At 36.8% G+C, this 25,188-nt stretch overlaps 1 protein-coding gene across 4 annotated transcripts in view; it reads left to right on the top strand.

Moving 5' to 3' along the window:
• Positions 1–24,859, top strand: part of Rab28 (RAB28, member RAS oncogene family) — a 73,312-nt gene extending 48,453 nt beyond the window's left edge. The window contains exons 5-8 of one of the 4 annotated variants that reach the window (XM_034509143.1): positions 16,840–16,943; positions 19,628–19,705; positions 22,739–22,833; positions 23,962–24,859. In XM_034509143.1, the coding sequence (XP_034365034.1) occupies positions 16,840–16,943; positions 19,628–19,705; positions 22,739–22,828 (272 nt within the window). In that variant the 3' untranslated portion in view covers positions 22,829–22,833; positions 23,962–24,859. Of the gene's footprint in view, positions 1–8,933; positions 9,125–16,839; positions 16,944–19,627; positions 19,706–22,738; positions 22,834–23,961 lie in introns of those variants that run through there. The other 3 variants (XM_034509142.1, XM_034509144.2, XM_076938432.1) reach the window with 3 other exon arrangements.
• Positions 24,860–25,188: the final 329 nt, after the last annotated feature.

Raw genomic sequence — 25,188 nt, 5'->3', positions numbered from 1 at the left:
ATAAGACCCTAAAGGCATAACATACTTGAGTCATAGAACAAAGTTGGTATTGACCTGGAACCATAATCTCTACTGATTAGCTTTCATAGTGCTGGAAGGTACTCTGCACACTAATGGAGGGAAAAAGTAATTATCAGTTGCACCCAGCTGTCAACCTTGTGAGCTATGATAATAACCTAGCTGGTAAGACATTTCCATTAACACAGTAGTGGTACACATGCCATGGGAGTCACCAAATTTTCTATTTGGATTTAAGGTCTGCTTTACAAGATAGAGCTCATGTCTGGTATAGAACCAGCAGGTAGGTAGATCACAGGCCTTATGGGAAAGCCTAATGCTATGAAGAAGCTAATGGGACATAGTAGTAAACTGATTTCTACTGAGTTCTCATTATGTCCATATATTAGTGCGTCTTTCAAGCATCAGAGAAGCTTTTCTTTGCAAAAGGGGAGGTTTTGAAAAAACAATAACAATCTTAAACAAGTATAAACCCACAAAAAACTGAGAATTACAAATAAAAGCTGATAGAACAGGAAGAACAAAACAAATCCACCATTGTATTTGATCAGTGCCATCTTTGCATAGACTGACAGAACTCAGGCAATCAGTAGAGATGTTGATGGCCTGAATAATACCAGCTATCTCGACCCATTTTTTTTTTTTTATAGTACATTTTAAATTGGATGTGATCACTCCTGCAATCTCTATACTCTGGAGGCTGAGGCAAAAGGATTAACAAGAGTTTGAGTTTATTCTGGGCTACAGAACCAGACCCTATCTTCAAAATAAAAAACAAACTAGTAAACAGTGAATGAAGGAAAAAGAACTTTGTATATCACAACTTAATAGATACTGCTTTCAAATTCACGCAAGGTATTTATCATGATAGGAAATGTTCTCACCTATAAAAAATTAGCAATGAAATCCCTTTTTGGCACTTCACAAATCATTTTAATGATTATTCATATTTTATATAAACTGGTTAGAATGATTCTTATTTACAAAAATGAGGATAAGTTAACTTTAGTAAAAGATTCAAATGTGTAAAATGTTGAATTTGTTCTGTGACAATAATGTAATTACAGTAGAAATCAGTACTAGGAAAATATATATAGTGCACCAAAGCATTCAGAAATTGAGCAGTTTAGTTCAAAACAGACTATTGAGGAATGGGTAAATATAATAGATAAATAAATATGTAAAAATAGTTTGATTGACCAAAAAATGAAAACATTGTACCAAGGTTTGGTGTCTGTAGCTAAAGCAATATTTGAAAAAGTGTGATTAGTATTATTAAGTCCTTTTTTTTAAGGAAATAAAGGCTTTGCAACCCAATGATTTGTTTTTACTTTAAGGAAAGAAAAAGGAAAAGCATAAGGAAGAAAAAAGTGAAAGTTAAGAGCAGAAGTTTAAAAAAGAAAAGAAATGGGGCTGGAGAGATAGATAGCTCACTGGGTAAGCGAACTGACTGCTCTTTCAGAGGTCCCGAGTTCAATTCCCAGCACCCACATGGTGGTTCATAACCATCTGAAATGAAATCTGATGCCCTCTGCCAGTGGGTCTGAAAAGAGCGACAGTGTACTCATATAAAATAAATAAATAAATAAATCTTTATAAGAGGAAAATGAAAGAAGATAAAAGGAAGAAAGGAATGAGAGAAAGAGAGGGAGAAAGAGAGAAGAAAAAGAGGCTTAAAGTGGCAAAGCTTTTACTGCAATAGTCATGGTGACTGTTGCAAAGCTTTTACTGTTACAGTCATGTAACTTTTAAAGAAGGTAAGAAATAAAAGATGGAAGTCATATCTTCAGTCATTATCTTCCGATATTAAGAGTTGTATAAAGGACTAGTTTGAAAGGCTTACATTCATTGTTCAACAGTTTAGGTGAAATGACAGATTCTACTACAGTTGTAGACTACTAGAATCCACTGAAACAGATATGAATGGTAATATCTGCCATGTTAATGAAAGTAGTTTATAATTAGGAATCTTTTCACAAAGAAAACTACAGGTCTATATGGCTTTTCTGGTCAGTTGTACCAGATGTATTAGGAAAAATAATAGCAACTATATGCAAACTCTTTTTAGATAGTCAAAGATAGTAGAACACTGTCCCAAACTCATTTTTATAGTGTTAACCTGACAATCTGATATTTAAATCAGATAAAGACTATAACCAATAACCCTCATGATCATAGACATATAGTTCTTTAAATATACTGTTAATAAATTGGATCCAGTAGAAGAGGTACTACATTGTAACCAAGTGGGCTTTATCTTTGTATCCTGGAAATGAAAGTCTGGTTTCATATATGAAATAATATATGCACTCATTGGCTAAAGAAAAAAAGTCATAGGATGATTTGAATAAATGCACAAAAACATTTTGATAAAATTAAACACCCATTTTTGATTTTTAGAAAACTCTGTCGACAAATTAGGAATGGCAAGGAAATTCAGTTTAAGTAACATCTATGTAAAACCCGTGGTTTAGTACCATATTCAGTGGTGAAAGAATGAATGCTTTCTACCTAAGGTCACATACCAGGCAAGGTTATTGACTTTAATACTTTACTGCCATTTTGAAGGTTTTCGTCATTGTAAATCCATAAGAAAAATATATATAGACCTTACCGATTGAAAAGGGAGAAATACATTTCTTGATTCTCAGATGATATTATTAGCTACATAAACTTATTATTACATTGACAAAAACTATAAAAACAAGACCTCAGGGGCTAGGCAGATGGCTCAGCAGATAAAAGCACTTGCTGCTCAGGCCTATGATAACCCTGGAATCCTTGAGTTTTGTTTTTGTTTTTTGTTTTTTGTTTTTTGTTTTTTTTTAAATCATATATGTGGCTGGAGCAATGGCTCAGCAGTCAAGAACATTTATTGCTCTTAAAGAGGATGTGAGTTTGTTTCTCAGCACCCACATGACAGCTTACAACAATATGTGACTCCCTTTGGAAGGTATAGAACCCTCTTCAGGCACAAATGTTACAGAAAGCAACAGAAGTAGCCAGCCACAAATACAGAAAATGCTATCTATTTATATTCATTATTCCATTTCAACTGTCATTATAGGAGTTGTTATGTGCTATGACCAAAAAGGATTTAAGTAATCTAATTAATGGTGCTAAATGATTTGAATAAGTAGTAGGAATTCTTACATACTCCCCTCTTTGCTCTTTTTATATTAGTTACCATTGGTGACTCTGGTCACTACATATATTTAAGATGAGTCATTGTTATCGTCTCAGAATCCCTGTAGCATGATTTAAGTGCATGAATGTGTATGCAGTGAAAGTTGATAATGAAAATGTTGCCATAGTATGAAGAATCTAAAAAGAATTACTAGATCCATGAAATTACCAAATAGGATCCTGAAGAGTTAGATAATAGATAATTAAAAAGAGCAAACCCCTCAAGGCTCATGATGTAAGTAGATCAAATTGTGTATGCCTATATGTAGGCATACACAGACACATAAAATAAAATAAAATAAATAAATCCTTAAAACCTACACAATATTTTCTGCATGTATCTCATTATATTAAAATTGTTCCTAAAATTACAATATTTTTTTTAAGATCTGACTTTTCATATTATCCTAAGAGAAGGTCATTATCACAAAAATAGTTGTAGTTTTTCTGGATTTTTTCAAGGACCTCCAGTAATCCTTTAGCTCTCAAATCATATATATGTACTGCATGTCTGCAGAAACTGATAGAGACCAGAAGGAAAGGTCAAATTCCTTGGAACTGGAGTTACTGTCAGTTGTGTGTTACTTATTGTGGTTGCTGAGAACTGAACCTGGGTTTTCAGGAACAGTAAGTGCACTTAACCAGTGAGCCATCTCTCCAGCCCCTTAATGGGTGTGTGTGTGTGTGTGTGTGTGTGTGTGTAGGAACATGTGCACTTTAGTTCACATGGAGGCCAGAGGAATTGAATTTCCTGAAGTTGTAGTTATAAGCAATAGTGAGCAATCCTACATGGGTTTTGGGAACCAAACTTGGGTTCTCTGCAGGAGCAATAAGTGCTTTCAACAGCTAAGCCGTCTTTGTAGCTCCTATGTATATAGTTTAAAGAATTATTACAAGGCTGTAGCATTGCTCATTGCCAGTATTGATCAGACACTTTTTTTGCTCACTCACTGTTACTCTTATAGTAGTTTTATCCATTGATTAGTCTTTTTCTTTTTTTGCCTTTATCACCCATCTACTATTGATCAAAATTGGTTTTGCTGTTTCAAAATTTTATGTAAATTGCATTCTGATTTTTCTTATCACAGTATGTGATTTATTCTTACTGTAATATGAAACTATGGATTTTGAAATATAAATGTAGCATTCCTATAAAATGGAAAGATCAATATTATTTTAAACAATATTTTTATTGTACTAACTCTTTGAAGATCTGGTAGAATTCTGTGTTTAAACTGTGTGACTCTGAGCTTATTTTGGAGGAGAGCATTTAAATCACTGCTTCTATTTTACTAGGGGCTATAGATTTGTTTAAATTGCTTATCTAATCTCGATTTAACTTTGGGAAGTAGTATATAGTGAACATTATCAATTTCTTTTAGAGTTTACAATTTGGTAGAGTACAGGTATTTAAAACATGTATAATTCTCTAGATTTTCCCAGTGTCTGTTGTTATGGCCTACTTTTTATTCCTAGTTTTGTTAATTTGTATTTTCCCTTTCTACCTTTTAATTAATTTAGATGAGAGTTTGTTCACCTTAATGATTTTCTCAAAGAACCAACTCTTTGTTTTATTAATTCTTTATGTGTGTGTGTGGCACACACACATACACACATACACACACACACACACACACATTTAATTTCTGTTTTATTGATTTTAGCTCTAAGTTTATTTTTGCCATGTACTTGATTAACATATGATTTCTTCCTTTTGTTTTAGAGCTTTTAGATGTGCTATTCAGTTACTAATATGATATCTCTTCATTTTTTAATGTAGGCATTAGTGCAATGAACTTGCTTGTTAGAGCTATCTTCATTGTGTCCTAAAGTTTGGGTATGTTGTGTATTCATTTTCATTCAATTCTAGAATTAATTTCTGTCTTGATTCATATTTTATTCAGTATTTAATTGTTCAGTTTCCATGAGTTCGTAAGCTTTCACCACAAAACCTTTCACCCAAGATTTGTCCTGCCTACAAGATATGAAGGGATAAAGATGGAACAGAGATTGAGAGAATGCCAACCAATTATAGGCCCAAATTGAGATGTGCACCACTCGGAGAGAACCAACCCAAGACACTATTAATGATACTCTGCTCTGTATGCAGATAGGAGCATAGCATAGCTGTCTTCTGGAAGACTTCATCCAGCAGCTAATGGAGGTGGATGTAACAAATCACAGCCAAGTAATAGGTGGAGCTTGGCTAGAGTTATGGAAGAGTTGGGGTAATACTGAGGGAGTTAGAGGGGTCATCGACACCCCAAGACCTACAAAGTAAATTAACCTGCCTTCATGGGGGCTTCCAGAGACTGAAAAACCAACCAAAGAGCATGCAGAGGCTGGATCTAGGCACCTTACATATATGTAGCAGATGTACAGCTTGGTCTTCATGTGGGTCCCCTATAAATTGAAGCAGTGCTACCTGCTTTGGGATTCCTTTCCTCTACCTGGGCTCCCTTGACTAGCCTCAGTAGGAGAGGATTCACTTAGTCCTGCTGTGACTTGATGTGCCAGGTTAATGTGCAGGTTAATACTCATGTGGGCCCCTCCCTTTGAGGAAAGAAGCAGGGAGAGTGGAGGGGGTGGATTCCAGGGTGAGAATGGGAGGAGAGGGGGTCTGCAATCAGGAGGTAAAGTGAATAAATATTCCACATTTATTTATTTATTCACTGGGGATGCTGTTTGCATCCCCCCTCATCTCCCAGTTTCCCCTTTATATAGCCCCTCCCCTTTCATTTTCTTTACCTCTGAGGAGGGTGAAGACCCCCTTGGGTACTAACCCACCCTGGCACATCAAATCTCTGTAGAACTAGGCATATCCTTCTTCCACTGAGTCCAGACAATGTAGCCTAGTTAGGGAAGAGTATCCATAGACAGGTAACAGAATGATGGACAACCCAGCTCCAGTTGTTGGGGGACCTAGTATGAAGACCAAGCTGCACATCTGCTACATATGTGTCTGTGTGTGGGGTGGCTAGGTCCAGCCTATGTATGCTCTTTGGTTGGTGATTCGATCTCTGGGGGCACCCAAGGCTACAGGTTAGTTGATTCTGTTCTTTTTGTGGAGTCTCTATACCCTCTGGATACTTCAATCCTTTCCCCTAACTCTTCCATAAAATTCCCAGAGCTCTATCTACTGTTTGGCTGTGTGTCTCTGCATTTGTGGAGCCTCTCAGAGAACAGGTATGCTAGGTTCCTGTCTGCAAGCACAACAGTATCATTAATAGTGTCAGGGATTGGTTCTTGCCCATGGGATGGGTCTCCAGTTGGGCCAGTCATTGGTTGGCCATTTCCTCAGTCTCTATCTTTATTCCTGCATTTCTTGTAGGCTGGACAAATTTTGAGTCAAAGGTTTTGTTGTGGGTGGGTTGATGTCCATATCCTTCCTCTGGGTGTTGTGCCTGGCTACAGGACGTGGCCACTTCAGGTTCCATATTCCCCCACTCCTAGGAGTCTCAGCTAGAATAGCCCTCCTAGACTCACTGGAGTTTCCCCCATCCCAGGTCTCTGGCATGTCCTAAAGATGGTTCCCTGTGGCCCTTGCCTGCTGCCCATTTTCATTCACTCTGCATGCTGTTTTTACCCAGATCTCCCCACACCTGATTTCTTCTGCCCTGCTCCCCTACACATCCCCCCCCTTTTTTTTTAATTTTTAAAAAGTTAAAAAAAAGATGATATTCTATGTATTCCTTTGGCAATAGGGGTCAGAGTGTAAAAAGAGACCATAGCAAGTGTTCTGCTGGGAGTGGGTCAGGGGAGTTGAAGGGAGGCTGCAGCTGGTGGTTACTAGGGAGTAGATCTGGAGGGGTGGAGGGAGAGATGAAGAGCTGCAGTTACCTGCCTCTTTCCCTGGCAGAACTCTGGCCTTCAGGTTTCCAGGGAATGCCTATTGAAGTTGAGGGCTTGGATAAAATAATGAGTGTGGAGTAAGGAAGTTTGGAGGGGAAGATCTGTGTGATCTGTGTGGAGGGGAGATGGGGAAGGGTGAGGAAGAGGGAGGCTGCAGCAGCTCCTCTATTTTAGACCTGAATGTAATACTGGGGGATTAGATTTGGAGGAAAGTAGGGGTGGGTGAAGATCTGAAGTTAGCCTGTTTCCCTGCTTAGTCCCTTGGGACTACAGGTTCCCAAGGAATCTTTTGTCCTTGTTTTAAAACCCTAAAACCTTTTTCCCCCCACCCAATCAATACTTTTGAAGTCGCTACTGTGTTTGGAAATTGTTTTGTTTTCAGCTGCATATAACAAGAAGAACTCAGTAAGCGTCACAGAAGTACTAATAACCTCATTATCGCAAGAATATTGAACCTTATAAAGTCTAAATTTTTTAAAAGATTTATTTATTTTATGTATATAAGTGCACTGTAACTGTCTTCAGACACACTAGATCCCATTACTGATGGTTATGAATGACCATGTGGTTGCTGGGAAATGAACTCAGGACCTCTGGGAGAGCAGTTGGTGCTCTTAACCACTGAGCCATCTCTCTAGCCCCAAAATCTAAGTTTTTGTTTCTCAAAGTACTATGAAAGATCTGAAAGGAGGATCCTAACCTGAGGAGAATGCTTGCAACAAATATGGACAGTATCATCACTGTAAGATGTGCTTTCTTTAGTGGATCAACAGGACGGTAGAAATTGGGAAGACAAGACAGCTCATTAAGAAAAGTTAGTGTATGGAAAAATGGTAAATTGCCCTCACATCTTTAAACTGACTTTAGAAACTAAAGTAGCTTCTTTGAAGGCATGGTGTTCTTTTATATCCCTGGGTGAAACTCAGTAATAGTGAAGGTAGTTACTTTGGTTAAAAGGTAAATTTAAGAAACTGCAAAGTTAAAGTCAAATTCTGGTCATTTTTTATTTTCTTGCATTAACAATTTTTCGAATATGGCATGATTTACTATGGCATCATAGAAAGACAGCATTAGAGAGTGTACAGGGCAGGGTAAAATTAAACACATGCTCACAATCAAATTAATGTATCTCATCTGTCTTCAACTAATAACAATCTGTCATGTTATCTATCTGAGTAGGGGCATAAACAGTTTATTTTGTGTTTGGAGTAACTTCCTGGAGGTAGTTAATGTGACAAGTAGTTTGTTTGAATTGAGTATAACCAGATCAACACTGTAGATGTTTCCTTGATAACCTAAAAATTACCGTGAAAATCTACACAAGTGCTGTATTTATATTTTGCTTTTATTTCTTTAAGTTCAGTCGTGGCAGCCTTTATAATCATTTCACAGAGAATGTTGCTGCTGCTGTTATATGTGGTCTGAGTCAGAGCAAAAATAGTTGATATTTTGAATTCTGTCTTAGGCAATGGACAGTAATAGTGTAACTAATAAGCAACATAGAGTACTTTTACTTTTTTACAAATCATAGTTACTGATTTGAATGAAAAAAGTCATTAATTGTAGACCATATTATGATTGGATGTTGGAAAAGAAATACATGGAAAGTCAGTCAGCTTCTGAGTTTAAGGCTAGCATAAAGATAAGGTTTGTTATCAACTGTTTCACACTTGAAAATTGAATATTATTTAATCTTCTCATCAACTCTGATTACATTGTATATAACTAGGTTTTAAAAATCTATTGTCTATTTATAGCTTTGACCACAATGATCAGTACTGTGGAAATCCTGAATAAGGTGAATGAAATACAGTTCTCTTTCAGCCTCCTGACTTGCCTTATTTTATACATTTTAATACCTCATTTTAATCCTTTAGATCTCAGATCCAGGAGGAAGGTCTTCCACAGCTCCATGGCTCTCCTATATACTGCAATTTCTTACCTCATTCTTCTCTTCCTTATGATGCTGTCTGTCCAGTCACCATTTGCCTCTTCATTCTGGATTATGATAATTGCTGTAATATCCTTATTTGTTTATTTGGGTAGGTATTGAGGGGAGGGTCTCCATATGAGGCTCAGGATACCATCTTTACACTATATAGCTCAGGCTGGCCTTAAACTCATGATCTTCCTGCTACAGCTTTTAAGTACTGGGATCTCAGATGTGCATCATCATGCTTAGAAGACTCATTTATTTGTATGTCAGCTTGTTTATCATTGTTTTCTCTATCACAATCCTGAAGGGGAATGTTTATAGTGTTTACCTATTTCTTTTTTTCAATAACTTATTTTTTTTATTCACTTTACATCCTGATCACAGCTCCCCCTGCCCCCTGACACCTCTCTGACCTGCCCTTACAGATCTCTCCCCCTTGACCCTTTTCCCTTCTCTGAGGAGAAGGGGAAGCCCCCCACCCCCACCCCCCAAACCCTTGGATTCCACACTACCCTTTCAGTTCTATTCCCCATTCTTCCACAGGACTCCTCGAGCTCTGCCTGATGTTACGCTGTGAGCCTCTGCATCTGTTTCTATCTGATGCTGGATGAAGCCTCTCAGGAGACAGTTATGCTAGGCTCCTGTCTTTGAAGCATAGCAGAATATCATTAGTAGTGTCAACAGTTGGCTGTCTCCCATGGGATGGGTCTCAAGTTCGGCCAGTCATTGGTTGACCTTTCCCTCAATGTCTGCTCCATCTTTATTCCTAAGTATCTTGTAGGCAGGACAGAATTTGGGTTGAAGGTTTTGTAGGTGTGCCCTCTGCCCTCTCTGGAAGTTTCAACTGTTTTTAGGAGGTGACCACATCAGTTTCCATATCTCCAGCTGCTAGGAATCTCAGCTAGGGTCACCCCTATTGGTTCCCCATAACTAACCCTGTACTAGGTCTCCAGATAGTCACAGAGATGCCTTCTACCAATTCCCATTTTCACTTCCAGCACCCCCTACCCGATCCCTATCTCTGTATTCCTCCTCATACCCTTTCTCACCCAGTTCTTTCTCTCCATCCATGTCAGATGACTATTTTGTTTCCCCTTCTGAGTAAGACTTATGCATTCTTTTTTTGGATCTTCTTTTGGATCTTATTACCCAGTTTCTTTGGGTCTGTGGATTGTAACATAGTTATCAGCACTTTATGGTTGATATCCACTGAGTACTTACCATGCGTGTCTTTCTGACTCTGGGTTACCTCATTCAGGATGATATTCTCAAGTTTTATCTATTTGCCTGCAAGTTTCATAATGTCTTTGTTTTTAATAGCTGAATTGTATGTATTCCATTGTGTAAATCTACCGTATTTTCTTTATTCATTATTCAGTTGAGGGACATCTAGCTTGGTTCTAGTTTCTGACTATTACAAATAAAGCTGCCATGAACATAGTTAGTTAAGCAAGTATTCCTGTGGTGTAGTGGAGCATCTTTTGGGTATATACCCAGGGGTGGCATAGATGAGTCCTGAGGTAGAACTATTCCTAATTTTCTGAAAAACCACCAAATTGATTTTCAAAGTAGCTGTATAAGTTTATACACCCACCAGCAATAGAGGAGTGTTCCCCTTGCTCCACACCCTCGCCAGCATGTGCTGTTACTTGAGTTTTTGATCTTAGCCATTTTGATGAGTATAAGATGGAATCTCAGAGTCATTTCGATTTGCATTTCCCTGATGACTAAGGATGTCAAACATTTCTTTAAGTGCTTGAGAATTCTCTGTTTAGCTTTGTACCCCATTTTTAAATTGGATTATTTGGTTATTGATGTCTAAGTTCCTGAGTTTTAAAATATATTTTGGATATTAGTTTCCTGTCAGATGTAGGGTTGGTGAAGATCTTACCCCATGCTGTTGACTGCCTTTTTGTCCTATTGATGATGTCCTTAGTGTGTTTACCTACTTCTTATTTGTGCTCTTTAGTATAGTATGAGGCAAAATAGGTGTTCCTATTGATTTCCTAAATTTAAGATATGCTTTATCTGCTTATTTTTAAAGATTTATGTATTTATTTACTTTTCTATGTGTATGAGGGTTTTTTCTACATGTATGTGCATGTACTGTTGCATGCCTGATGCCCATGAATAACAGAAGAAATTACCAGATCCTCTGGAACTAAAGTTATAGACAGTGATGAACTGGGTGCTAGTAACTGACTCTGTTCTCTGTAAGAGTGGTATACTGCTCTTACCCACAGATCCACCTCTCCAGCCATGTGTTACCTGGTTTAAATAAGTAATTGGAATATCTTGTATATTTTTTGTTATTTTGTGTGATTTTTTATAGCCTGCAGTTAATCTGAATAGTTAGGCTGATAAATGTGTAGGATTCTTATGACTTGAAGGAGGAAGAAATCACTTGACAACCTATGTATACTATAGTCTTCTACTTTGATATTTAAAGATGATATATATTTAAGATATTTACATATAGATATAGAATCATTTATATATACAACATGGGAGCAGAAAGTGTAATATTTATAATATCTGTAAGACTGTAATATCTTTATCATGTATAATTTACTTCTAAATACTTTATGAATGTAGAAACATTCATAGAATGTAGAATGGAAGTGTTCTGAATTAAACTGGAACATTTAAAGGTTTTCTGATATATCCCATCCACAAGGACATGTGTATGTTTCTAACTATACAATACACTCAGTCTGTATAATGTTAATTGTTTGTATGTTTTCAGGGATGATGATTTGATGGTTTGAGACAGGGTTTTACTATGGAGCCCTGGCTGTCCTGGAAGTTGCTATGTAGACCAGGCTGATCTCAAACTTAAGAGATCCTCCTGCCTGTGCTTTCCAAGTGCTGGGATTAAAGGTTTGTACCACCATGCCTGGCCAGAGTATATTCTTTACTGCCAATCTTTACATCTTGTCCAGAAAAGAACTATGGCAACATGAAGCCCATGTATGTATTCTTTACATTTGCTCTAATATAAACAATTAAGTAGTTGGGATTATTTATTTGTTTACTTTGAAAAGTTTACTTGTGTTTTTATTTGTGTGCATGTTTCTCCTTGTGTTTCCATGTGTGGTCGGGTGCCCCAGGAGATCCTGGAGCTGGAGTTACAGTCAATTATGGGCTGCAATGTGGATGCTAGGAACCAGACTCAGATTCTGTAAGAGAGCAGCAAGCTCAGCTAACTGCTGAGACATCTCTCCAGGCCTAGAAACAGTTGTTGCTTAAATGAGACTTATACGTGATATTATCTTCTTTCTTGTTCAGTAAAGTTCAACAGTAAAGGTCATCTTTTTGGATATGAAATATCTGCCTGTAACTGGAATTATACAGTATTATTCTTTTAATGACTGGCTTGTTTTATGTGGCCCAATAACTACAAGTTGAAGTCTGAGACAGGATTTTTTTATCTTAAAGGCTGAATAACCATTTTGTACTTACCACTTTGGTTTATTCATCTATTGATAGACATATGCATTCATTTACATTTCTTGTCTCTTGTCTCTGGTGCAGTTATGAGTGTGGGTATGCAAAAATTCTTTTTCAATATCCTACTTTCAATTTTGGAAGTGGGATTGATAGATCATATGGTAGCAAGACCTTGGATTTTCTGAGTATCTTCCGTATTGTTTTCTACAACACTTGTGCCATTCAACATTTCTGCTGTAGCACATAAATGTCTCAATGTTTGCACACTTACCAACACTGCTATTTTTTTTAAAACATTTTACTGATTCTTTGTGAATTTCACATCATATACCCCAGATTCCGTTCATCTCCCTGTCCCTTCATATCTGCCTTCTGCCCTTGCAACTTTCCTATAAAAGAAAACAAAAAATAGAAATAAAAAACAAAACCCAAGAAAACCATGTCTCCATGGAAGCTGCTGCTGTCTGTCACAGTGGGTCACATAGTACATTCTTTGCCTAAACAATTTTGCTTGCAAATGTTCATTATAATGCATCATTGGTCTGGTTTGAGATCTCTGACTTTTACTATACTATCAATACTGGGTCTTCATAGGGACTCCTCTAGGATATCCTGTTGTTGACCTGTGTTATGTTGGTCCTGCAGCTTTGGATCTGTGGGACTGGACCCTTCATGCACCCTAGCATTTCATAAATGGGGTGGGTATCCGCCATCTATGGTGTGTGTGTGTGTGTGTGTGTGTGTGTGTGTGTCAGGGGGCTTCTCTCCCCTACTCATGTCTATCAACATGATTGGGGTGGGTCAACTCAGAACCCTGAATGTGGGCCTGGGTAGAAGCTGGGTTGATTAGTTCACCTACACTCCTGTACAGCACTACTGGGGCAGGTTGTCCCACTTTGCTCAGGCAAGGGACAGAGCCAGCTTTTCTGCTCTCACATCCTTAGAGCTGGCTCACCCAGACCCACCACTAGGGACAGCTCTACAGTGCTACCCAGGTGTGGCCCTTGGCCAGCTTATCCACTTGCTATATATAGGTGGGGTGTGTGTGGTGGGTGCTTCTCTCCTGCACTCATGTCACTATCAATATGACCGCAGGTGTCAGCCCAGACTAGTGATATCTTCATGGACTTTGCTGGTAACATATACCTTGGACATCAACTCAGACTCTGGCTGTGATAGGACTGCAGATGCAGACCCCTCTCTCCACACACGTATGCAGCAGCATGGGCCTTGATGTCACCATAGCCTCAAGTGGTAGCACAGGCCACTTAGATTAGTATGTACCCCAGACATCCACATGATCTCAGGGGACAGCCCAGGCTACTGACATCCACATGGCCTTTGGTGGTTAACTTGGGCTTTAGACATTGACACAGACCCCAGCTAAAGCAGGACTATGGGCCCAGACATGGCCCTCAGTGGCAGGACTCAGATTAGTTTGGCTGCTGGTGACAGTATGGTCCCGGACATCAACTTGGTCTCAGGCAACAGCCCAGACCACTGACATTCAGATGGCCACTAGGCATCAGCACAGACCCTGGCTGCATAGGGTCCTGAACCCACCACGTCATGGTCCTTGGCACCAGCCAGAGCCAGGACCTCTCCTTGGCCAGAGGCAGTTGTATAGGTTCCTCATACTCCCCTGTTCCTCACTGCCATTGTGTCTCTGGTCCCACCTTTCTCCACAGTGCCTGAACTGTTCAGCTTCACTCTCTCTCCCATTTTTCTACCCTATACTCTCTCTGTCCTATCCATCCATCACATATTTGCTCATTGTAGTGGTGCCCACTGCAGGCTGGGGTAGGCACTTGGGTCTCTCTCTTTGGCCACTCCAGGACTGTGGGGGCTGTGGGATGTATATGTATATATATTATTAAATATTAATATAGTATATATTGATATGGCAGTCATTCTAATGGGTGTGAGATATTCTTTCTGCTGTCTTGATTTTTACATCTCAGATGATAATATCATGTTGGAATAAATGTCTAGAAAATCATTTGCCTATTATTAAGTTGGATGTTTATATTTATATTAATTCCAATGTCTTGAAGCTTATTTTTTTGTTTTCTGTTGTCGAGTTGTAAGACTTTCAAAAGTATATTAAAAGTTAAAATATAAAATATCTTCTGCATAGTAATGCCTTGGTGATTCTTTCTTCACTTTCTTGATTGTGTGCTTTATGTGTAAGCCTTGTTAAGTGTGATGTAGTTCCATTTGTTTGTTTCTTCTGATGCTGGGTTTTCAATCTTCTATCTGAGAAATTTATATTAATTCCAATGTCTTGAAGCTTATTTTTTTGTTTTCTATCAACAGTTTGAGATTTGAGCCTTATGTTTAGGTACTGTAATCCATTTTGAGTTAAGTTTTAACATATGATAACCTTCCATCATCATTCATTTGCAAGTAAATATCTAGTTTTCCCAGTATCATTTCTTGAAGAAATGGTTCTTTCTCTACTGAATTGCTTGACACTTTTGCTAGGCATTGTCTTAGCGTATATGCGAGGTTTTCTCTGGGCTTTCTGTATTGTCTTTGGAAGGCTTCTTGTTTAGCAAATGTGATGACAATCTCAGCATTTATTTGAAGGCTTATCTGATTCCTGGGCTAATTCTTACTATGGTAAAGCAGACTCCAGAAATAGCACTACACTGTGAATAAAATAGACCTTACAAAAAACCATAATGTGTAAAACTACTGTTTATAGTTCTTGGATCAAGTTAGTAATTTGACTAGGGAACAAGCAAGGAAGAGCAATGAGCAGCTTCTTCAACAATTTGTGTTGCAAAGACAGTGTCATTAAAAACAGTCTTTTCAGGGATTCATGAAATAATTGTGCTTTCTTTTCAGAATTATGTTTTCATTCTACTCAAAGTAGACAAATAATTCTTTGTTGAGAAATACATCATTTTTTTCTTTAGTTCTTGACAGAATGTCATTTTCCTTGATTTCAACATTGAAAGAGGGTGAAACAAATACCAAAGCTGGCCTGCTCAAACTACCTCTACTTTAGTTTAAATTAAAAAAAAACCTACCATACTACGTAATTAGTTCTAATATTTTATGTGATGGTTATTCTTGATTTGTCTTGATGGGACCCAAAATTAGCTAGGAAACAAGTCTCTGGAGATGCCTACAGAGAATTACTTACATTAGGCTGGTTGATGTGCTCACTGTGGATGCATCATTCCATGGGCTGGAGTCTTAGAGTGAATGAAAGAGAAAGCAAGATGAGTTCATTCCTGTAAACATGAATACTGTATTTACATCATTTTCTTCCTCCAGCTCCCCTCAGCACTCCCACTTACCTCAAATTCATGGCTGCTTATTCTTTGTTACACGTATATTTATATAAAATTATAAATACAACTTGCTGAGTTCATTTTTTTTATTCAGCCAGGAAGGAATAAAAACAAAACAAAACAAAAAAATCATCTCCCTGTTTTCCAAGGTCAGCAGTGAAAGTGGGGTGTAGGATTCCTGTGTTGGTTCAGAACTCTCCTAGAGAAACTTTAGCCTTCAAACAAAAAACTCAATGTGATTTTCAGTGAAGCCTTTTATGAAATAAGAAAGCATTTTCAGGTGATAATTGCAAACTTCTAAGTTTTTACAAGTTGGCTAAGTCTCTTCCTCAGGAAATCAGGAAAAAAGTTTTTTCTGTTGATGCAAAGAGCTTAATTACTTTTTAAGTCATGTGACTATATTTGTTGTGCAATTTGATATCATTAAATAAGCCTTTAGAGGGTTATAGTGTGAACAAGAAACCATTCAGTAAAGGATTTCATCTGAAAGAAGAATAATGTGCTATTAGTATTAGATATGAATTCTATACTGTGCTTTAAAGGCCAGGAAATATATCTTGCTCACTATCCTCAAAGTTGATACTATTAACAGTTTGGAAAGTAGCTGCATCTTTGTGAAAGTGAACTGTAGTGTGAATAAATTAATATTACTATATAATATAAAAGATTTCAGAATTGTTCTAATTAATTAATTGTCTTATAAGTAATTAAACTATTTCCAGCCAAATATACTTGTGTTTGTATGGCCCATCTTCAGTTAGTAACTGTGCTTAAATGTAGTACATTGAGCAGATAGATGTGTTTTGAACTTTGTCATGGTGTGTGGATTTATGTAGGCTTTGCTGTAGCATAGTAACACATATTTTTGAGCACTTACTTGCCAGTCCTTGTTCTGGCTAACTCTGAAAGAGTGATATATTAAATAGGTATATTTATTATTCACAGTTTATAAATGTGGAAACTGAAGCACAAAAAAGTTAAAAAATTACCCAATATTACACAGTGGGAAATGGTATTGTAATATAAGTTTTAAACATGTTAAATATACTTTTTTGATTCTAATATTTTTTGTTCTTTCTCTAACATTTTTCCTAGTTGACTTGGAGCATATGCGAACAGTAAAACTTGATAAACACTTAAAATTTTGCCTGGAAAATGGTTTTAGTAGCCACTTTGTTTCAGCCAAGACAGGAGACTCTGTAAGTAAAACAGTGGAGTGTGTTGTAAGTGATGCTTTGTTTTTCTAATGTTCCTGAGAAGTACACTTCTACTTCTTTCTTTTTTTTTTTATTACTTTTAATTTTTTTACAGTCCAGTTATTACCTCACTAACTGCCCTCCCACAGTTCTTCATCCCATTCCTCCTCCCCCCTGTCTCCAAGAGGATGTCCCCCTCCTCTCAGGAAGTACACTTCTACTTCTTAACAAGGAACACAGTGATACTTTTGGAGGGAAGACATAAATAGAACATATGAGAATGCTTATTTGGTTAGTTAATTTTATAGTTTATTTAACAAGAATTCTAAAGTACCCAAGTCACTCATAATTCTGGCCTTTAGGGATACCCACTCAGACCCTCAGAGGATTCTCTTGTGTTCTTTCACTGAAGGCCTCACTGCTGCTTACTCTGTGGCAGGTGTGTATGAGTCTGATTGTCTCTATTATGTAGGTGTATCTTCTCGAGCTTATGCCACAGGGCTTACTCTGCATAGATGTTGAGGGGTAGAGATACAGTTTGTGAGCCTAAGTAATGATATTTCAGGCCTATCATTTTAACCAAAACTTAGTGTTTGTTTAGTTCATTAAACACTAAGATCATGGTCTAGTAGTTTTATATTGTGTTTCTTTTATTTTACGTTTTATCTGTAAAAATTTTCTCATGTCATTTAATGTTATATAATAAATTTAATCATTTATTAAATGTTCAAAAATATATTTAGTTATGCACTATTTTTCTTGGGCATGTAGTGCTTTTTCTAAATTTCAAATTTGAGTTTATTATGAAATTTTAGTAACTTTTAATGTTTTATTTCCTTTAGATAGATTCTTTGACTGGGGATTGAAACATGCTACTAGATGTTCACCAGAAAGACTAAATTAACCTATTCTTTTCCTAGTATTGTAAGATTGCTATTCCACTAGTCCTTGTAATAATAAGGATTTAATTGTTTTTAAACCTTTGCCCCAGTGGTAGAGCAGTACACATAAGAACACAACAATTTAAAACAATAAAAACCTTACTAATTTTGAATTTCTTTCATGAGTGTTTAGATTGAAATTCATTAAATTTTACTAACTATTCACTTTCTACTTAACCACTTATATTTTTATTGGTTAAAAAAACAATACTGTGTCCACATTTATATTAGAGACAATAACTGATTGTTATGACTCTTGCGACTATTTTTCCCTGTCCAGTTTCTTTTGTTCATTTGTTTGTTTGTTTGTTTGTTGGAGACAGGGTTTTTCTATGCAGCTCTGGCTATCCTGGGATTTGCTCTGTAGATCAGGCTGGACTTGAACTCAGAGATCCACCTGTCTCTCTGCCTCCCAAGTGCTGATATTAAAGACACGAATCACCATGCCTGGCTGCTGTCCAGTGTTTTGTTTGACTTAGGTTCTTTTTGTTTTGTTTTTGTTTTTTCTTTTCATTTGGTGCTAGGGCTAGAGCCTTGCTTATGGCTGTTAATTTTTTAAAAAGTAATAATTGTTTAAAGATGTATTTGTTTTTATTTATGTGTATGTGCTTACTTGTGTGAGTTCTTTTATGTACCCCACATGAGTGCAGGACCCATGGAAGCTAGAAGAGGGCATGATATCCTCTGGAACTGGAGGTAGAGGTGGCTGTGAGCCACCACATAGGTGCTGGGAAGTACCCTCCAGTCCTCTAGAAATAATTAAGTTAGGAAACTTGTGACTTGTATTTAGTAGGTGATCCTGAGGTGAATTGGGCTAGAAATCAGGTACGATAGTTATAGAGCAAAAGCATGTTATACAGCAGAAATGGTTAGGGCTGAAGCTTCAGAGATTATAGAGGACCTGGCAAAAGCCAACTACATATTAAAGGATGTTTATAGAAATGTTTATAATGTATAGCTGTAATGGACTCTGTCACTTCTTTACCCTGAAGAGATAAAACACAGTAAATAGTACCAAGTTGTTTTACTTAGGGAATAATGGAGAGTTTGGACATTGATAAGAGAACCAAAAGTGTTAATGGTTTGGAAAGCAAGACCTGTTGAAACAGACTAAAGCCAGCTCAGGAGACCAGCGTAGAACTAATAGTAAAGTATACCAGAGCTCTAAAGTATACATGAACTTATTTTCATTTTCTTCAAGAATTATGGGAGTTTATTATGCTATTAGATGTGTTGGTGTGTTCTTTACATTTGTTATTGTAATTGTTATGTTAAATCCTTTAAAATGGGGCTGGAGAGATGGCTCAGCTGTTAAGTTAAATGTTACTTGCAGCTCTTGGAGAGGACCATAGTTTGGTTCTCAATATCCACATGGTGGCTTACAACCATCTGTAAACTCCATTTCTAGGGGATCTGACACCTTCTACCTCCACAGACACCAGGTAGATATGTTCTGTACATAACCACATATAGGTAGAAAACATACATAAAATAAAAATAAATCCATAAAATTCTTTAAAAATGTTTTTGTTAATGCGTGTTTAGACTGATTCAATGAATTGCTTGGATTTTCAAATTGTGGTTTAATTCTTTAAAAAATGATTTCATTTCATGTGTTGCCATATTTGACAAATGGAGCCATTTTTTGAATACTTGCTGTTTATGCTTCTTTAGAAAGTTCAGTATACTTGAAAGTAACTGAAGCATGCCTGTTTTAAATCATTTAAACCTATTTTTGTTATGTAGGTCTTCCTGTGTTTTCAGAAAGTTGCAGCAGAAATCCTGGGAATCAAATTAAACAAAACAGAAATAGAACAGTCACAGGTGATTATCTTAAAATTTATATTTTAAAAAGTAACAAATTTCTTGTGACAATTTTTTATTCATCAATTCTTCCCCATGTATTCTATGTACATGTCACCCAAAACTTTGGAAGTAGATTACATGTATAAATGAGTGTTTATTGAAGAAGATGGAAAATGAATTTTTACAAAATAATGATAGTCTTGCAATTTTGTCCCTTTTGGTGGAAAAAATGAATAAAAATTTATTAGTTCTTAGTTAATAGATTAAGGTTCAGAGGATCCTGTTTTGTGTTTTCTTTTGTTTTTTTTTTTTTTATTAGAGAACCTGACTGTGTACCTCCCCTGCTTTCACCTCTGCAGTGTGGGGTTATAGATCTCTCTTAGTTCTCTAGTGCAAAGATTCCCTACATATAATGAGGTTTCTGTTTTTCTTTTATGTACTGAGTATTTACACTCCACTATTTTAGTTCTAATGTAGATTGCTTCCATTTCAATTGAGTTATCAGTACATTTTGTAAGTTTTGTAAGAAGAAAATGGGAGAAAGAAGATTTTTTTGATACAGCAAACCTTTCTGGGGGACTGCATAATGTCAAGGGACCATAGTGCAATCTAAGCACAGAGGAATAAACTTCACAACAAAGCAGGCAGATGCTTCAATAGCCATACAAAAAGCATTTCAGCTTTTAAATTTAGGTTATAGTTTCATTTGCATTGTTTACTCTCCCTCTCCCTCCTCACTAACCACTCCCCTTCCCCTAAGCAGATTTCCTTCTATCACAATGTGAAAATTGGGGCTTTTGTTTCTAGTTTCTCAGATTGTTCAGAGTAGTAGTTAAAGCTTTGGAGAGAAATTAAATTTTCCTGAGCCATTTCTAGCATATCTAACATTCAGTTCTTCATTCATTTAATAGGCAGTCTGTGAAGAAAGCAAGCATTCCTGTGCTTTGTTCCTGCAGTCTGAGACCTTTGCCATGTAGACTTTAGGCTCTCAATACAAGATTTAAGCCTTGACATTCTTACACATTAGTTAATAAACATGAATTTATGTGGTTTGATTTGGACATATATTAGTTTCTTCAAAACAAAAATTTCTGTAATGTCTGAGCTTTATAGGCATGCTAAAATGTATATTCTTTATTATCTGAAATATGACCCTGCAAATAGTACGTGCTCTAGATTTTTGTTAAGGGTTAAACTATACAAATAGCACAAGCCCACAATCTTAAGGAGACCTTACAGAGTTCAGAGTTGTCTTTTCCAAATATTGCTCTTCTGAAGCCATTGTACATACTGTTCACCTTCCCTGAGGAAGGCACCTCTCATGTTTGTTGTACCCTAACCCTCACACACTAAACATTGCTGACTGTATTTTTCCAAATACCATTTTTTTCTTTTCATTTTTAAAATTTAAATATATGTTTTCAAATACATTAAAACTTCTGGGTGTGGTGGGGGACACTTTTAATTCCAGCACACCAGAGGTGGAGGCTCTCTGATCTCTGTGCTTTTGAGGCCAACCTAGTCTATATAGCAGTTCCAGACCTGCTTGGGCTGCGTAGTGAGATCAGATCTCAATTAAATAACAGTGAGATTGAATCTCAACTAACAAGCAAGGAAGCAAGCAAACAGGCATTGAGACCTCAGATATAATCTAACTGAGCAGCTTCAGGTTTGAAAATGGCACACAGCTTCATGTGCAGAAGTCAAGAACCCCAAGGAAAATGTGCCGTGTGGGTTATTTGTTAATGTGACAAATGAGTGATGAGAGCTGGTCATTTCCATTAGTTAGTACCTTAACCCCAGTGTCTTACACATAGCTTAGTAACCTGAGTATGTTTATAAATAATGCTTAAAACAATGCCTTGCTTGATGAATGACTTATTTTTTCACACTGTTATGGTGGTGAAAATCCCTTTGCTTCATTGTAACCTGTAGTTTGGTATGAAACAGTTATGTTGAGGGAGTTAGATTATGGTGTATCTTTTATTGATGTGCCCTGCTTCCATCTCATCTGTCAATTAGCAATGCTTCTGTTGATGGTACCAAGCTAAGTGTCTGGTAAGTGAAGAATCTTGTCCAGAATTCATACTACTCACTAGAGAACTTATGCAGAACCCTTAACCTCCCACATTTATACACTACAGAGTCCTGCTTATTCACTTTCAGTGTTTATCAAATCTTTATTAAGAAAGTTCTTCACAGACAGTTATTTTATGTTGAGGTGTTTTCATTTTTGTAAATGAAAATATGCTGTTAGGAAAGGAGAGCTTCTGAAATCAGGTCTGTGCAGTCATGCAGAGAGTACTCCTTACTTCAGATTCAAAGATTCGAGGACCTTGTTACTTCTCTATACATGGTTATCCCACAGAGTCCTATCCCCAAGGAGAGAACAACTAATGTGCAGTACTGTGGTTTTGTTTATTTAGCAAAATTCTTGAAAGCAAAAAGCTATCATGCCTTAATATTGCATTTCATTATTCTTTTTACATGACTCACAATTGTATTTGGAGTGATTTCTATATGAAATTTGGAAATATGGAGGGTGTGATTAGGAGGATGGGAAGTAATCAGCAGAGGAAGCCCTTGGGAAGTAAAACTTAGAAATATGTACTACCTCTAACTGTTGAAACAACAGGCATCATCCTCTGTGTGTCCCCACAGCATCCCACTCACTAGCAGAATACCTAGCTTGTGTGACAACTGGTTCTATTCTTTGCCAGAGACTGACATAGTAGATCATCAGCAATGCTTGTCAAAGGAAATGAACAAATACCTCCATAGCCCTCTGCAATGCAGAGAAGTTAAAGTCATCTATTTCAGTGGTTGGACAGAATTATGAAGAACAATGTGTATTGGTTCTCTCTTTTCCTTCCTTTTATAAACATTCTGCTAATTCTTTTGTGACATTTTTGAATTCATCTGTTAATTTTCTTTTTCTGCTTTGGTGTTTCCTTCTATTGTCAGTCATTAAACATGCTTTTCATTTTTTCTTTCTCTTTCTCTCTCTTTTTCTTTCTCCTTCATCTTGTTTATGTTGTACGGAATTGACAGCGTATTGTCAGGGCAGAAATAGTCAAGTACCCGGAAGAAGATAATCAGCACCCCAGCTCTACTCAGAGTAGAGTCTGTTCAGTACAATAGTGCAGGTACTTATGGGTGAATTACTGCCATTTGGGGAGGGGTGAGGGCTAGTTATATTATCTTGTTCTTTCTTATTCAGGAGTATTATCAATTAAAATGACATAAGTCTTGGTTTAGAACTTTGAAAAATTGGTCTTTTACCAGGAAATTTATAAATTAAACAAGAATTTGAGAACAAATTAAAATATCATTTCAGTTACTTTCAATTATGTTTATCTTTTTGGGTGTTTATTACACATGTAGTGCATAGGATTGAAGCAGTTATTTCATTAGTAATTACTTACCATTCCCCTCCCCCCGCCCCCATATTAAAGGTTATTTAAAATTACTTTAAAGAGAAACTTGAATTGCCCTTCTTTCTCGGTCTGTGTGCATGGACTTACTAAAAGCTAAAACCAAAAGAGAGCTTGTTTTTATTTCAAATTTTACTTAGAGATGGAGTATTAGACATTTTGCTAAATTCATTGCTTTAGACTGAGCATAAGATGGAAGTGTGAAAGTATCTTTTGGTTTAAGTCGACTTATAGGCATGGCTATGAAGTGACTTTTAAATTCCCCATTAAGTCATGTTTTAGTAGAGTCATTATGCATAACCCATAGTGAACTATTTGACGTAAGTATTTTGAGAGCAATGTTTTGAAAACTGGAAACACATTTTAACAGTGGAATTTCTCAGGACTTTTCTGTTTTCTATGTGAGTCGTTTAAAACATGCCTCTTTTTCTAATTCACAAAGTTGTGGCCAAGTGTAACGATCACAAAAAGACTAAAAGAATATTGAAAATCTTTAAAATGGTGATGTCTTATATATCAACTAAATATGCATGAATGATTTAACTTGTACTAAAATTATAACCATGATTCAAATCTTTATATAGATTTGTGAGTTTTTAATAAAACTTGTGATAACTTCAATAAGTATTAAAATTCATAACTGAATGGCTTCCTTAAAAAAACAGGAAAGCAAACAAGAAAATCCCAAACCTGACTGTTAATTCTGGCCAATTATTTTTAATAACAACTCCTGTTTCATGTGTGATGTTTGTTGTTAGACATTGACCAGAACTCAGAAAACAACTGATGCTCAGGGGCGTCTTCTGATGTCTTGATAATAACTCTTTTCTTTTATGGCAGAGAGTGGTGAAGGCAGATATTGTAAACTACAACCAGGAACCCATGGCAAGAACTGTTAACCCACCTCGGAGTTCCATGTGTGCAGTTCAGTGAGCACACACTGTATTGATAGTTCTGGCTGTTCTTCCCCTGGATTGGGCCCAAGCTGCCTAGGAACATGTTTTATCAGTGACTGTCTCTGTAGTCAGCTCACACTTCCTCCTGCTCTGCTCCTTCATCCTTTAGTTGCCTCAGAGTATCGGGCAGCTCCCTGGACTGGAAGGAATTCAGATTTGGGACCACATGTTTTGAAATCGGAATGGAGAGTCCATTCTCTGGATTGAGACTGCCTCCTCACTCCAGAAGAACCATGTTGCTTCTTTATCTCTTTACTTCTTTCTTTCCCAGATATAAAAAAAGTTTAACCAGATATGAAGATCCTCCAAGCTTTGATCATCATTTTCTATCTGAACTTGTGTATGTGAAAGTGTACTTCAGAGCACTGATGGTGAAAGTTATTCAAGAAGGTGTTCCTTTGCTGGCTATTAAGAGTAAAATATACAAAGCTGTATCTAATTGAAAGTGCTTCAAATGAGGCTGTAATAGAAATATTTTTTCATTTTTAAAAGGAGCCTAATGTGTTTATATTGTAGTTTATAACTCACAAGTAGTGAGTGAGTATTTGATATTGTATTTTTATTACTGTATCATGGTCATTGCATATTTTATCATATTTGGCTTAGATGGCTTTATGAATTTTGATAAATGGTTCAGCTGATCCTCCACATGGAATTTCTCCTACAGACTGTGTGAGAGCGCTTGCGGATGAGTCATGATGTCCTTGGATCATTGTGGATCGATCACACTGTACCTGATGTTCAGATGTTTTTCTCACATAAATAAATTTATTTAAATTACATTTTCTGGAATTTTCATTCATTCATCTTCCTTTTTGTTACAGAAAAACAATGTAGATTTGAACACATGGTTAGCAATCCTGTGAAGTCTAGTGTGCAGCTAGTTTCTTAAGTGTTCCTAGGCATTCTGTTGCTTTGTTTACAGTTAAGCCTGTAGCTTGACATTTCTGGGCCTCTATCAGCCCTGACTCACTTTCCACCTAGGTCATGCCAGTCTTGGGTCTGTGCACATAAAACTGTGAATTCATTCCTATCTGTTGGCCGATACTCTACTTCCTGTCCCAGCTACACAGATCCCACAACCAGGAATCCTCCCCTCTTGTATTCTCCT

Source organism: Arvicanthis niloticus, chromosome 7 (assembly GCF_011762505.2).
Source record: "Arvicanthis niloticus isolate mArvNil1 chromosome 7, mArvNil1.pat.X, whole genome shotgun sequence".
NCBI lineage: Eukaryota > Metazoa > Chordata > Mammalia > Rodentia > Muridae > Arvicanthis > Arvicanthis niloticus.
This window is presented reverse-complemented; position numbering and strand designations above follow the sequence as displayed.